At 44.6% G+C, this 13,815-nt stretch overlaps 2 protein-coding genes and 1 non-coding gene across 4 annotated transcripts; 2 read left to right on the top strand and 1 right to left on the bottom strand.

Moving 5' to 3' along the window:
- Nucleotides 1-646: 646 nt before the first annotated feature.
- On the bottom strand, nt 647-2,883 carry ISCA2 (iron-sulfur cluster assembly 2). Of its 2 annotated transcripts, none has more exons than XM_019969232.2 (4): nt 2,758-2,883; nt 2,393-2,495; nt 2,159-2,274; nt 647-1,718 (listed from the first exon to the last, which is right to left on the bottom strand). In XM_019969232.2, the coding sequence occupies exons 1-4, from the start codon at nt 2,820-2,822 to the stop codon at nt 1,544-1,546; spliced, it is 459 nt and encodes a 152-aa protein (XP_019824791.2). In that variant the 5' UTR covers nt 2,823-2,883; the 3' UTR covers nt 647-1,543. The 2 variants fall into 2 exon arrangements, with proteins under 2 accessions (XP_019824791.2, XP_019824789.2); XM_019969230.2 differs by having other exon boundaries at nt 2,393-2,498; nt 2,758-2,874.
- Nucleotides 2,884-3,124: 241 nt separating this feature from the next.
- NPC2 (NPC intracellular cholesterol transporter 2) lies at nt 3,125-11,836 on the top strand. Its single transcript, XM_019969229.2, has 4 exons — nt 3,125-3,368; nt 6,925-7,032; nt 8,570-8,742; nt 10,981-11,836. Exons 1-4 carry the CDS (start codon nt 3,287-3,289, stop codon nt 11,065-11,067), a joined length of 450 nt encoding a protein of 149 aa, XP_019824788.1. The 5' UTR covers nt 3,125-3,286; the 3' UTR covers nt 11,068-11,836.
- Nucleotides 10,119-10,304, top strand: LOC139185522 (U2 spliceosomal RNA). The gene has a single exon (XR_011569101.1). It is a non-coding gene; the product is annotated as a U2 spliceosomal RNA (small nuclear RNA).
- Nucleotides 11,837-13,815: the final 1,979 nt, after the last annotated feature.

Genomic DNA, 13,815 nt, shown 5'->3' with positions numbered 1-13,815 from the left:
CGACTGAGCAACTTCACTTTGACTTTTCACTTTCATGCATTGGAGAAGGAAATGGCAGCCCACTCCAGTGTTCTTCCCTGGAGAATCCCAGGGACAGGGAAGCCTGGTGGGCTGCCATCTATGGGGTCGCACAGAGTCGGACACGACTGAAGTGACTTAGCAGCAGCAGCATGCAGTTCTGGCTGCCCCAACACAGTCACATACATACTATGGTTGTTTCTAGCTCCTTAGCCTATTTAAGTACTATACCCAAACAAGTACTTTAAAATTCATTGGAATTTGTGGCTAAAAAGCTCTTCTTTCAGAGACTCTGAAGGAAGGTTACCAAATTTAACAAATAAAAATACAGGATACCCAATTAAATCTGAATTTCAGATAAACAACAAATAATTTTTACTATTTGCAGAGACACACTTATACTAAAAATTATTTTCTGTTTGTCTAAAATTCAAATTTAAATGGGCCCCCTGCATTTTATAGTCCAAACTGGAAAAAAAAAAAAATCCAAGTGTCTATTATCTATATCAACAAAGGGACAACTTCCAGCTATACAATGAGACCAGAAACATTTCACACCATAAGATAAATAAAGCAACATATTCTAAAAAGATTCAGTCACTAAATCAGCAAAGAATCACGAAATGTCTTGTGTGAATATAGAGTATGGAGCTTATTTTCAAACTTATGATTCAAGTATCAGTGAGGTTTAGGTCCAAGTTTTTCTGGGTGATGGGTTATTGGGTTTGTGAATCTAACACATTCCTAAGTACGAGAAGAAAATGTATCTGCTGTAACAAATGGGAAGTGAAGAATGGGGTGCACAGAAAATAATGGTAAGTAAACTAGCACATTAAGGAAGGGTGAGATGAAAAAGATAACATTTCAGACAACAAGGTCCTACTGCATAGCACAGGGGAACTGTGTTCAATATCCTGTGATAAGCCATAATGGAAGAGAAAATAAAAAGCAAAGTACACACGTATATGACTGAGTCTCTTTGCTGTACAGCAGAGATTGGCACAATACTGCAAATCAACTATACCTCAATAAAAGTAATAAATAAATAAATAAATAAATAGCAAAACAGAAAGATAACATTTCATTTGGCTTTCTCATCCTCTCTGGTCTAGTAACACAGTGTTCAAGCTATGCAATCTGTGATTCTGATCCGTAACACAAATAAATAAGGACTTTCTTTAAAACGAAGCTTTTATACATAGCTATACACATTTGTACAAGTAGCTCTGAAGGCCGGAGAAGTAACTCCTAGAACCTTGGAGGCGCTACAGATGATACTGGTTTCAACCAGTTACTAAATCTTAGGTAACAGCATCCACAGGCTTGGCCTTACAACTGTGTAGGAGAAATTAAATCAAGAGTAAAAGTTTCACATTCTGAAAATAGTGGTGAAACAACATCCTCGATTAAAGGAAAATAAAATTGAGAGAGGGTCATGATGGGAAGGAAACTTCTAGAATTGTTCTAATCCCAGGTGCCTCAAATCAGTCAGATGATAGCAATCTCCGGGTCACTTGTCATCACATCAAAGTTTGACAGAGAAGGATGATCCACAGGAGCAACCTTGCTGCGCTTGAGGATTGTTCAACACTTGAAATGAGCTTCGGATCAGTTCTTGGCTGAAGTCCACATGGGCCCCTTTGACGAAGGCTAAGCTATCAGAGTCAACCACCACTCTTGCCCCACCCTTTTCAAACACCCTGAAAAGAAGGGAGGAAGGCATTAATGAACATCATAAACACCAGAAACGTAACACCCTCTGAGCCCAGAGATGCCCATCCTGTTTTCTAAAATACGGAGGAAGCTTCCCTTATGACCTCTAACAGGTGCTGATTTTCTCTGAGGCAAAAAGATTTAATGGAAAGAATACTGGGAATGTATAGAAATTTAGGCCTGGAAACTTTCTAGTCCATCCTGACTCTCTACCAATGACCCTATGGACTTAGGCCAATTTTCCTCCTATGACATAAGTTATTTTGAATCAAGGCAACAAATCTTCATTGTATCCCCACTGTGTGAGAAGGGTGATGCGATGTTATCCTTAGCAGAAGTTTAAAATGTGGAATAAAAGTGCATCTTAAATTGGAGACACTTTTATCCCTTCTGCACATTCTCGGAGGACCCACCCCTTTCTCCTTGCCTGTCGTCGGGGTTGATAACTGTATCCAGTGAAAATTTGTACTGGAATCCGGAGCATCCACCTCCCTCCACCTCCAGCCTGAGGAATTCAGACCCTTCGGTGATTTCCAGAAGCCTCTGAAATGCAGGAAGGAGGGTCAAGAATGCCAGGCAAGGAGAGAAAGAAGAGTGGGCCAAAAGGAAGTCATCCCCCTCCCCTCCCCCCACCACCCCTGCCCCGCGACCGGTTTCTCACCTGGACGCAGCTGTCGGTGAGGTGGATCTGCCCTTCGCCAGCTTCTGGGCTAGAGGACGACACTTCCCGAAGCGCCCGGGGTCCGCGGGAGGCCGCGAGGAGCCTGCTGCGCAAGGGAGGAGGGTGAGACTGGGAGCAGAAGAGAACCTAGAACCCTCCACCTGGACAGCCCCACGCCAAACCTGAAGTCCCCCAACCCGGACAGCCCCACGCCAAACCTGAAGTCCCCCCGCCTGGACAGCCTCAAGCCAAACCTGAAGTCCCTCCACCTGACAGCCTCACGCCAAACCTTCACCTCCCCCGCGAGCCTTAGTTTCTCCTGAGTCCTGAAGGGGCAAACCAGGTGCTTTTCTAGGCTTGGTTACCTGCTCCTTTGCCAGGGAGTCACCACTCTCAGGGCCACAGCTGTTAGCCCTCGGACGGCCGCCATTTTCTTCTGTAAGCTCCGCCCCCTCACATTTCCCCAATCGCCTTCCACTCCTGGGCCTCGGGAGGCGGGACCCACGGAAGCCCCGCCCCTGAGCACATCTATTGGGAGATGAGGAAGGAGAAGGGATTTGATTGGGTAGAAATGCTCCCATTGCGGAAGTGGGGACGCACTCACAAAGCCCAGGCCGAGCGCTGGCGAGAGGAGGCGTGCCGGATGAAGATGGATCCCGCTTGCCCTGCGGCTGAGCGGAGCGGATGGGCGGAGTTTGCGAGAGTCCCGGACCCCTTGTCTGGCTCCGTGTCCCCGGGGTGGAGAGGGGGGGCGCGGGGACAGGCCTCGGCCCCGCTGGCCAGTGACCAGTCGCCTGACTGGGCTCCTCCCCCGGCCCGGCCCATCCCTGAAGACTTTATCTTGTGACCGAGACTGCTGGCTCTCCCTTCCTTGAGCTTGGAGCCTCAGCAGCGATGCGTTTCTTGACTGTCGCGTTCCTGTTCCTGGCACTCAGTGCCTCCGCCCTGGCCGAGCCGGTGAAATTCAAGGACTGCGGTGAGCCCCGGGGCCAGTCCGAAGTTCCCGCGCACTCTGCGGGAGCCCCTGACAGAATCTGATGCTAAGACTGCTGGGCTGGGTTTGGCGGGTCCTGCGAGCAGCCAGGCTCAGCCTCGGACCCTTCGTGGAGTGGGCTGGAGTCGCTTGGGGTAGGGGACAAGGTGCTGGCCTGGATAAAACGCGACCTCTCACAACTTTATCTCATCAACCCATGTTTTGGTCCCAGCACATTCCTGGAGGTGGGCATTTTGCTGAAGTTTCCCAAAGTGTGTGGGGCAAACAGCCGAAGGTTCACTTGCCGCTTGGGGCGTCAGGGGTGCCGTGCAAAACTTCTCTTTATTTATGCCTTGTGTCTTGGGTGACCGCTCAGTCCCCACTCCTTTTGCTTTTCTTTTACATTTCCCTTCTGATGACACATCAAAAGTCAATTCTCCTTTCACGAGCTGTTCCTTTAGGGCTTCCTTTTGGGCGATGGCACTTTTAATTCTTTCCAGTTTTCTCCTCCTATTTATAAAACTCTTGTTTCTGGTCGCAACTTGTGATGCATAACCCTCTCTTGGAGCTGTGGTTGGAATCTTTGGTGAGAAATACAATGGGGTAGAAATTGTGAGTTCCTTCAGTCAAATCTATCCAAATTAAATGTTTGAGCAGAGCTTTTCTGAAGTGGAGAGGTGTAATGATAAATGAAAGAGAAATGAAACTGACTTTATAAAATTTGTGAGCTGGAAGGAAACTTGGAGATCCTGTAATCAATCATGGGCTTTCCAGATGGCACTAGTGGTAAAGAACTTGCCTGCCAATGCAGGAGATGCAAGAGAGGAGGTTTGATCCCTGAGTCGGGAAGATCCCCTGGAGGAGGAAATGGCAACCCATTCTAATATTCTTGGGTGGGAAATCCCATGGACAGAGGAGCCTCACGGGCTACAGTCCATGAGGCCGCAAAGAGTCAGACATGACTGAGCACACATGCACACACATAGTCAATCATTGAGTTTCAGAGATGTTAAGTAACTCACCCAATCACACAGCATAATGACAACCAGAGTAAATGTGCTTCTTCACACCCAGTGCCCAGGTAATATAGTAACTGCCCAATAAATATTTGTTGGAAAAGTAAATGAGGGAATAAATACTCTCCACTATATTTCCAAAATTCATGTTGAGGCAAGAGCAGAATTGGGGGCTAGGGCTAGGAGTGATCAAGAAATAAAAATTGTGGGCCTATTAATGCTTAACAAATGCTGCTCCCCTGAACTAGGAGACTGGCATTTGAAAGATGGTATTATCACCTCACATTACTGCCTTTACCTCCATTAAACTTAGTGGCCAACTTTGGATGAAAACACTATGTTATCTTTATCAACTCATTCAACTCTCGCAGTCTGAAACCATCACATAAAGTAACTTGCCCAAGCTCTTACAGCTCATAAGCAGTAGGAAACTAGTGAGTGTTTGTGAGTCAGTCTGGATTTCAACAGTAGCATTAACATTAAAAAAAAAAAAAACTAAGGAAACTGAATCCTGAGATTGGTCTGCTCATGTGAAAAAACCAGGTGTACACCTATGGCAAGAACTTCTTAAGGGAAGGAGAGTTTCAGTGACAGACTTTCAATTTACTTTTGAATTGGGAAATACAATGGAAAAACTTCAGTGCCCACATCAAAAGGTTTTTTGAGTCCCACTTTGCCTCCTTTATCCTAAAGTGGTATTTCCTCAAGTCAGAAATGAGCAAACTAGTTTTGCAATTTTTGAGAGTTAGGACTGAGAAATTTGCTCTGTTGACACTGGAAAGCCGAGAACCTCTTGTCAAGAAAAAAAAAAACAAACAAACTGAATGAAGTAGCTAAGTACTACCCTCCAGATCAGTAGAGGGTACTGAGAGTATTCAGTACCTCCTAGATCATGTGAGCCAGCCTTGATAGAAACTAGAAGTTGAAAGCTTCAGCATAAGCACTGGTTTTTTAATAAGTTGTTGACTAAGGTTCTGGATATTTTTTTTCCTGGTCCTAGAAGATAGGACAGAGTGGAAGAGAGTGCTTAGAGAAAAGAATCTTGTATTTATGTTTTGAGGACTTTGCCATGATGGAGAAGCAAGTTGGGATAGGGGACAGCAAAGTATGGTTTACAGAACTAGCTGGAGCAATGTTAGTCAAAACAAGGAAACTGTTCCACCCAAGATAATGCTCTCAACCTGCCATTTTCTTTGTCTTTCATACACTGTACTTTTGAGACAGTCTGTTCTATTGTCTAGATCCAGAATTTCTACCCACAAAGTAAATTTGAGGTGAGAGGCTCACCTTTTGTGTCAAAGGGGAACTTGCTAACCCACCCAGGAGCAGCTGCTCTAGATTGAATTCATGGACTAAATGCCAGTATGATGATGATGATGATATGTGTGTGTGTGTTCACGCTCAGTTGTGTCTGACTCTGTGACCCCATACACTGTAGCCCACCAGGCTCCTCTGTCCATGGAATTTTCCATGCAAGAAGACTGGAGTGGGTTGCCATTTCCTCCTTCAGGGGATCTTCCTGACCCAGGGATGAAACCCATGTCTCTTGTGTCTCCTGCTTTGGCAGGTGGATTCTTTAGAACTCGAGCCACCTGGGAATTGCCCCAGTATAATGATAGTAATGGTGAATACCTGTATAGCCTTACTATGTTCTAAGCACTTATTAAGAGTTATAATGTATTAGCTCACCTACCCTCTGAGGTAGGTACTGTTATTAGCCCCAGGGAGGCTAAGTATCTTGCCTTAAGTTTCCACAGTACTTAATGGAGCCAGCGAGCTCATGGCCAGGTGTCAGATCCGAGTCTAGCTCTCAGCAGTGGCATGAGTGGCGGAGCTTAAACTCACCCAGCTGTTTACTTCTGTTCTCTCCCGTTCAGCTGTCTGGTTTCAGGGGCCTGGATGGAGTAAGAAGATTCTTAAAGATTTGTGCTTAACTTTTCTTGGTCAGAGTATTTTTATCCTTATTTAGACTGGCAGGGGAAAAAAGTCACACTCCCTGCCTCCAACCACTTATTTGGAAGAACATGGGTCCCAGAGTAGAGTGTACACCTCTGCTCTGTGTATCTCAAATGTGTGCTTGAAACTATTCTCATCGGTAGCAGTATTCAAACCTCAGAGACCATGAGTTGGATAGCCACCAGGGCAGGATTGAAAGACCAGGGGTGGGTGGGGGTGGGAAGGACAGTTAAGAGAGCAGCCAGTCTCAAGATTACAACTGGAAACAGTAGCCTTAGATCCCAAGTGGAAACAGTAGCTATGTGCCTTGAGTCATCACTTAAGCCCTGTGTGCCACTCTCAGATCCTGTGTCAGGAATGAGGGGTGGGGATGGTTTTCCCTGGTGGAGCCCTCCCAGCTTGTAGAGCAAGGGAGCTGGCTGTGTATACGCGACCATTTCCTAATTCCCCTCCACCTGTCAAATATGAGCAGTTTCTGCTGGTCCCAGTGGTCTCATTGGGAAGGCAGAGCACCTTCCCATTAGGTAGGAGACAGCCGAGGTGATTTGTTTTCCCTCCCATCCAAACAAATTGTTCTTCTTTTGCAGGTTCTTGGGTCGGAGTTATAAAGGAAGTGAATGTGAGCCCATGTCCCACCCAGCCTTGCAAACTGCACAGAGGACAGTCTTACAGTGTTAATGTCACGTTCACCAGTAGTAAGTAAAAGTGGTTTTTACCTTCAAATTCATCTTAAAGCGTGACATCAATCTAGGAATTGGAGTGAGCGTAGGAAGGTGAGGAGAAGGGAATTGCAGTCAGGAATTCCTTGACCTCCCTCTCAGTGGACACCATGCTTTTACACACCCTTCTCATACTGGGTCCCCCATGCCTGTTTCTTGGAGCCCGTAGTTGCCAGACTCCCTTTAAGCAAAGGGGATTTCCATGTGTTCACAGGTCAGAGAATACAGCACAATAAGCTCCATATTACACAGCAGATTTCATGGGAAGGTCAACTCTTCAGCTACAGACTGCAGACTGTTAGTACCAACCCCAACTCTGTAAACTTTAGAACTCTTCCAAAATGTTATTTCAAGCACTATATCTTCCAGTTATTAAGTCTATATTCTGCCTGAAAATATAGGAGCAATTAATACTTAGCCTCTGTAAGGTTTGGGGAACTTACTCTTGACCCAAGAAATCCAAGGTTTCTTCTTCAACTTGAAGAAATGTTATTGGAACTTGTTTATTTCTTCTTTATTTATCTCCTTCAGATTCCCAGGAATCTAGACAAATGTAAAATCTCTGTTTCTAAAAAGGGCAGCTGCTCTGAATCTTCCCCTCATTTTCTATCCTTTGGAACTAGACAAAAAAATCTCAGAGTTCCTATCATCTCTTGTTCATAAGCCTAAAGACAGCTCTAAATCCTAGAGTTATTATCTCTCCTGGAGAAATACCCCATCCCCTCTATTGTTCCAAATCAAAAAATGTATCTTCTCAATAAAAGCAATTCCCAGCTGGGAGACAGAAAGAAACAGAGCCAATACTCTGGATCTCCAGAAGAATCTAATAGCTCATAACTCCAATTGCCCTAATTTTATTACGTTTATTCCTCCTGCCTTTTGTTTTGGAGGGTAAAGGTGAGCAAGAAATGTACCTTTCTCTTACGCAGTTTCTAAAGAGTAACTGCTTTCGCCTCTGTTACAGGCCATGGCATTTCTGTGGAGACTTCTAGTCTCTCTTTCTGTATTGTCTCTCCACTTTATTCTTAATTTTTATTGGAATCCTTAGGACAGAGTATTTGAGAATTCAGAGACCACACTCTTTAAGATGCACAATACACTTTGACAGAATCTGATGCATATAGTAAACAGAAAATTGGCTGCCAAAAATCAGTTAGCTTGTTCCATAAAGTTATTTATCCAGATAGCTCTGATTCTTCTAAGAAACTGAAAGGCAATGAAGAGCAAGGTGGGGTTAAGAGCAAAGAAAACAGCCCCCACTGATTAGTTTTATTTATGTATAATTCAGTAATTTTTCAAGTTTCCGAGTGATTACTCTCTGCATAGCATTCACGGAAGTACTAAGTGTAACTGCAAAGAGAAATAGACCCTAGGAATTAAGAGGTACATTCTTCGGTTTGCCATCACAGCAATGCCATTGCTTGAGACTATGCCTGAATTCTTTATTTAGAGTTTGGAACTAGGCTATTTCCTTCGCTATCTGATTCTCTTTTTTTTTTTTTCTCCCTCTTAGATACTCAGTCTCAAAGTAGCAAGGCTGTGGTACATGGCATTGTGATGGGCATCCCAGTTCCCTTTCCCATTCCTGAGTCTGATGGTTGTAAGTCTGGAATCAGATGCCCCATCGAAAAAGATAAGACCTATAACTACGTGAACAAACTACCCGTGAAGAATGAATACCCCTCCGTAAGTAAAATTGTGGTTGAGAACACTGAAAGTCCTGTGACTGGTTTGGAAATTGGAGGAGAGGGGGCAGGAAGAAAAGATTAGAACAGGAATCCTTCATCTCTATGAGGAAGAAGGGAATGCCTAAGGGAAAGGAGTATGGGAATCGTGAGGTGCAGAGTTCTCACTGTGTCCCTTCGTTCTTTGTCTCTTGCCTAATGCTTGAAAAGTGAGAGTGTTAGTCGCTCAGTCATATCCAGCTCTTTCCGACCCGATGGACTGTAGCCTGCCAAGCTCTATCCATGGAATTCTCCAGGCAAGAATACTGGAGCGGGTTGCCAGTTCCTTCTCCAGGGGACCCTTCCCTCTCCAGAACTTGAACCCATGCGTCCTGTATAGGCAGGCAGATTCTTTACCACTAAGCCAACCAGGGAAGCCCTACAAAATTTTAGCTAGGTATCAGATAGTTCAAGATTTCAAGTAGTTGTCCCATTGTCACCAGAAAAACCTGGTCTCTCCATTAATCTCTTAACAAGAGAGCAGTCATGTGTGAGGTCCATAGCAGAGTGGTAGCTTTTTCCTCTCTGCTTTCTCTCCTCCACCCCACCCCCACCCTCACCTCTGACTGCTACACCTGCCTCTTCATCTGAGGAGTAGGTGAGCTAGAGCCTGCTAGAATGGGCCTGTGTTAACAATTATGAATCTTGGTAAGAATGGAGAAAGTAAAGGGACTACTCTTTTCAATGAAGAAAAAGAGCTGCATTTCTTAAAAGGAGATTGAGTCAACCAGGAGCAGTCTGGCCATTTTTTCCATAGAAACAGCCAGTAATTAAAGAACATTCTAAAAAGACTCAAACATAGGGAGTCTGTGCTTACCACGCACGTGTGCTTAGTCACTAAGTTGTGTCCAACTCTTTGCAACCCCATGGACTGTAGCCTGCCAGGCTCCTTTGTCCGTCAGATTCTCCAGGCAAGATACTAGAGTAGGTTGCCATGCCCTCCTCCAGGGGATCTTCCCAACCCAGGGATTAAACATAGGTCTCCTGCACTGCAGGCAGATTCTTTACCATCCGAGCCACTAGGGAAGCCCCTAGGGAGTCTGTGTTTGAGAGATATCAGAGGCGCTAAAGGCCAGGGACAGATTTGCAGATTAATTTGCAGACCAGCTGTGTAATCATGGGTATATCTGAGCCTCAGTAACTTAAATCTAGTTAGGACCCGATACAGAGTAGGCACTTAATATATGGTAGTTATTGTTCAGTGACATTTCGTTTGTTTTTTGTTTGTTTTAGTTTTGTTGCTCTGCAGAGCTTAAGTGGCATTTCATTTGAAAACCAGCTCAAATTATGTTAATGTGTGCAGTCAGTGAAACAGTAGTTAATGTGTACTAGTCTTGAAAAACTTACCAAACAAGTTTCACAAGTATAGTATCTGTTCTTATCAGTTTAATATCTGATACATTCTCTATCCAAGGACAATATATTAAATGAATTTTTGGAGCAGGAAGTTGGAATAGGAGCTTGCTCCGTCCACTCCACGAATCGACCTGGTATTGCAATACTTCCAGGAACAGTGCATCCCCCTCCCCCAGCCTTGGGGGAAATTAAAAAAAAAAAAAGGAGACAGCTCCTAGTGTAACCAGTCAAGGCAGAGATCTCTATAGGGGTATAATGTCAAAAAATGGCTTAAGGACATTAATCAAAGCTATATTGCCACAAAGGTCATTGTCCCTGAAAGTGTTCATACAACCCTAAACTTCTTTGGACATCCTTTGTGCTTTGACATTTCTTTTTTCAGCTAATAAGTAAGTTTCCTGAGACCTAGAAATCGAACTATTTACTCTCTGCTCTTCATAGTTAAAGTTGGGAGAAGCTGGATCATGTTGTCAAAATGCATGTGAAATTGTTTAACTTTAAAATTCTTTGTCATGGGTGCCTTCATTTATGTATCATTGATCTAAGAGGAAAAAGAATGCTTTAGAAATTTTACTTAAGAGGCTAACTAGACTAGGATGCGGTACTACTAACACTAAATCCTACGTGGAACTTGGTTTACCCTTCTAAGCTTAAGGACACAGGCTGTGCCTGCATCCCACCCAAACAGCCTTCATGATAGCATGATTTAAGAAGAAAAGTGTGAGGAATAGACAGTTTGTTACAATTTCCGTCTAGGATTCATAGTTAAAATTCATAGGTAAACCCATTCTGGATTGAGGCAAGGTCCTAGCTTCATTTTTCTTGATTCTTTTTCTTTCTCCAGATAAAAGTGGTGGTGGAGTGGGAACTCACGGATGACAAAAACCAACGTTTCTTCTGCTGGCAGATCCCAATAGAGGTTGAAGCCTAGAGCTGTTCAGTGCCAATGTGTCCATCTGGGGGTGAGAGAGCATGGGCGGAGGGAGGGGAGGAGAAATCAAGTCTAAACTCAATCAGTGCCATGAGATGAAAGGAATTTTCAGACTGCCGTTTTGTGCCTCTCAACCTCCAAAAGCGTCTAAGACCCTGTTCCTGAGAGCTTGGAACTGTCACCCTTGTATTATCCTTTGTAAAAGGGTTGGATTATCCAACTTTTCTTTCCAAGAGAAAGTGAGACTGCAGGGATTGATTCAGTTGTCTTCAGATTTCGGAGGTTTTTTGTTGGTTTTGGCAGGTTTTGTTTTTGGTTTGGACTTTTTTTGTCTTGTTGTTTTGCTTTTGGAATAAGGAGGGTGTCACCGGACAGAACCTGAATGAAGCTGCTTGGGGGATACTGGATAACTTGCCCTAGGGCTGCCAGCCCTTGCAGCAGAGGATGGGTTCCAAACCACATCCGTCTACCTGGGATCACACCTGCAAGTCCCTCGTCTCCATGTGCCTCGCTGAGCTCAGTGCGTCTGGCCAGTGAGCTTCCTTACCACTAGCTCCAACTGTTTCTCTGGCCGTGACTTGCTCTGCAGCAGCGTCACCGAAATTTCTCTGCGATTAGCTCATGTCTCCTTTTCTATCTTAGGTCGTTTTCATTAATTGCAGCATTTGATTAGCAGGTGTTTTGATTTTTTTTTTTTAACAATACTAACTTGGGACCTCTTTATGCATGTCTCTTTGAATAAACAAACACTTGGCAATCTTCTTCTGCATTTGGGTTGTGGACAACTTCTTTTACCCAGTGTGTTACCCCAGATCCATGGGAGGTGAACATCCAGTCCCATGATCCCCAAGTACAGTAAAGACATGACTTTCAGAAACTGCTGTTTCTCCCTTTCCACAGGACTCATCTCTCTGTCTGACATAAAATGACCTTGTTTGCTTCATTTTGCACAGTCTTATACTACCAAGGGTGCTGGAAAGAAACAGTGAAGGCAAGCATCCCCTAGTGGAATAGCAGCATTGCAAGGTCAAGGGAACTGAATTTGGGGTGGGAGCGGGAAGTAAGAAGTTATAAGTTGGCATAAGCATAGTAATCTTCAGGAACCTTCTGCCCTGGAGAAAGTCCAGAAGCTTAAAGATGAAATGAGAAGTTGTAGCAAGTACTGGCTTAATTATTTACATCTTGGAGTGTCCTGCTCTTGAAGTACAAGTACAATCATGGGCATATTTTGCTGTTTTGAGTCAATGCACTATCTATCAGCTTTTAGCTGTCACAGGGACTACAACCCCATTCACAAAGGAGTCAGTAATGTGGCCCTTGGAAGGTCATCTCTTTTAGGCTGGAGTGCTTAGGCAGCAAATAAATCATTTAGTCTGGTTCTTTTCATCCTATTTTCACTAGATTTCTTCAGCTTGTGAGTTTCCCAGGAAAACCACCAGGGGACAGCCATACATTGGGAATAAAGTTATCAGCAGCCAAGATTTCCCAGTTAATTCCCAGAGCCATTCAATCATTGTACTCTAGCTAGGATGTTTTGTGTATTCTATCACATTGTGCCTAAAGGGACAGCCCACTCTGTCTTCCTGTGCTGGACCCTGGGTTTATCAGACTTAAATGCATTCCGAAGGTGCTGTGCCTTCAGACTGCTGGTAGTTGGATCCTGGCTTCATCAATCAGTAGGATTACCAGTGTGTGCTTAGTCACTCAGTTGTATCCAACTCTGACCCTATGGACTGTAGCCCGCCAGGCTCCTCTGTCCATGGAGATTCTCCAGGCAAGAATATTGGAGTGGGTTGCCATGCCCTCTTCTAAGGGATCTTCCCAATCCAGGGATCGAATCCAGGTCTCCTGTGTTGCAGGTGGATTCTTTGCCATCTGAGCCACCCAGGAGCCAAGGATTACCAGTAGGATCTTAAAATCCCTTAATCTTTGTGTACTTCAGTTTCCTTATGTGTTAACTAGAAATAATAACAGTAAAGCTGTGAGGATTAAATGAGATGTTACATATAAAACATTAGAATGACCCTGACACATAGTATACAATCGGGAAATATCAGCTGCTATTCTAAGAGACATAGACACTGTCCCTCATCTAGACAGAGCCGGAAAATCAAAAGGTTCAATCTGCTGTGTGATGACACGTCCCCTCAAAGACGAGGCAATCCTCTGTACAGGAGAAGAGCTCAGTTCTCCTGTGTGTCTGCTCTCTCTCCTTCCCCGAAGACTCTCATATCATTGGGCTCCTTTGAGGCTAACTGCTCCCTGCCCTGCATTTTATACTTCTGCCCTCACGCTGAAAGAAGACAGAAGAAAAGCAGTTCCACTAGTGTATATCCTTCGGTCAGAGCAGAAGGGTCACGCAACAGCTTAGAACTGTTTACCGGCCATTGTGAGGATACATGGAGCCTGCAGCAGAGAGCTGGGTAGGGCTCCTGTGGGGGGATTAGTTTGAAAGGTCATCTTGCATACAGAGGGCTCATAGGCGCCCCCCTCAAAAAGGTCATGCTGTTTCCAATGATGCTCACTTTTCTAGTCCACTGAGCAAGCCATGGAGGCTTACACAGCTCCTCTTCTGCATGAATTCCAGGGTAGAGAAACCCCAGACCTCAGTGAATTAAAAAAATATGATGGTGGGGCTTCCCTGGTGGTGCAGTGATAAAGAATCCCCGCTAATGCAGGAGACAGGAGTTTAGTCTCTGACAGAGGAAGATCCCACATGCTTTGGAGCAAATAAGCACATGAGCCAGA

The sequence above is a fragment of the Bos indicus genome, chromosome 10 (assembly GCF_029378745.1).
Source record: "Bos indicus isolate NIAB-ARS_2022 breed Sahiwal x Tharparkar chromosome 10, NIAB-ARS_B.indTharparkar_mat_pri_1.0, whole genome shotgun sequence".
Classification (NCBI taxonomy): Eukaryota; Metazoa; Chordata; class Mammalia; order Artiodactyla; family Bovidae; genus Bos; species Bos indicus.
Note: the sequence above shows the minus strand (reverse complement) of the source record. Positions and strands in the feature narration are given on the sequence as shown.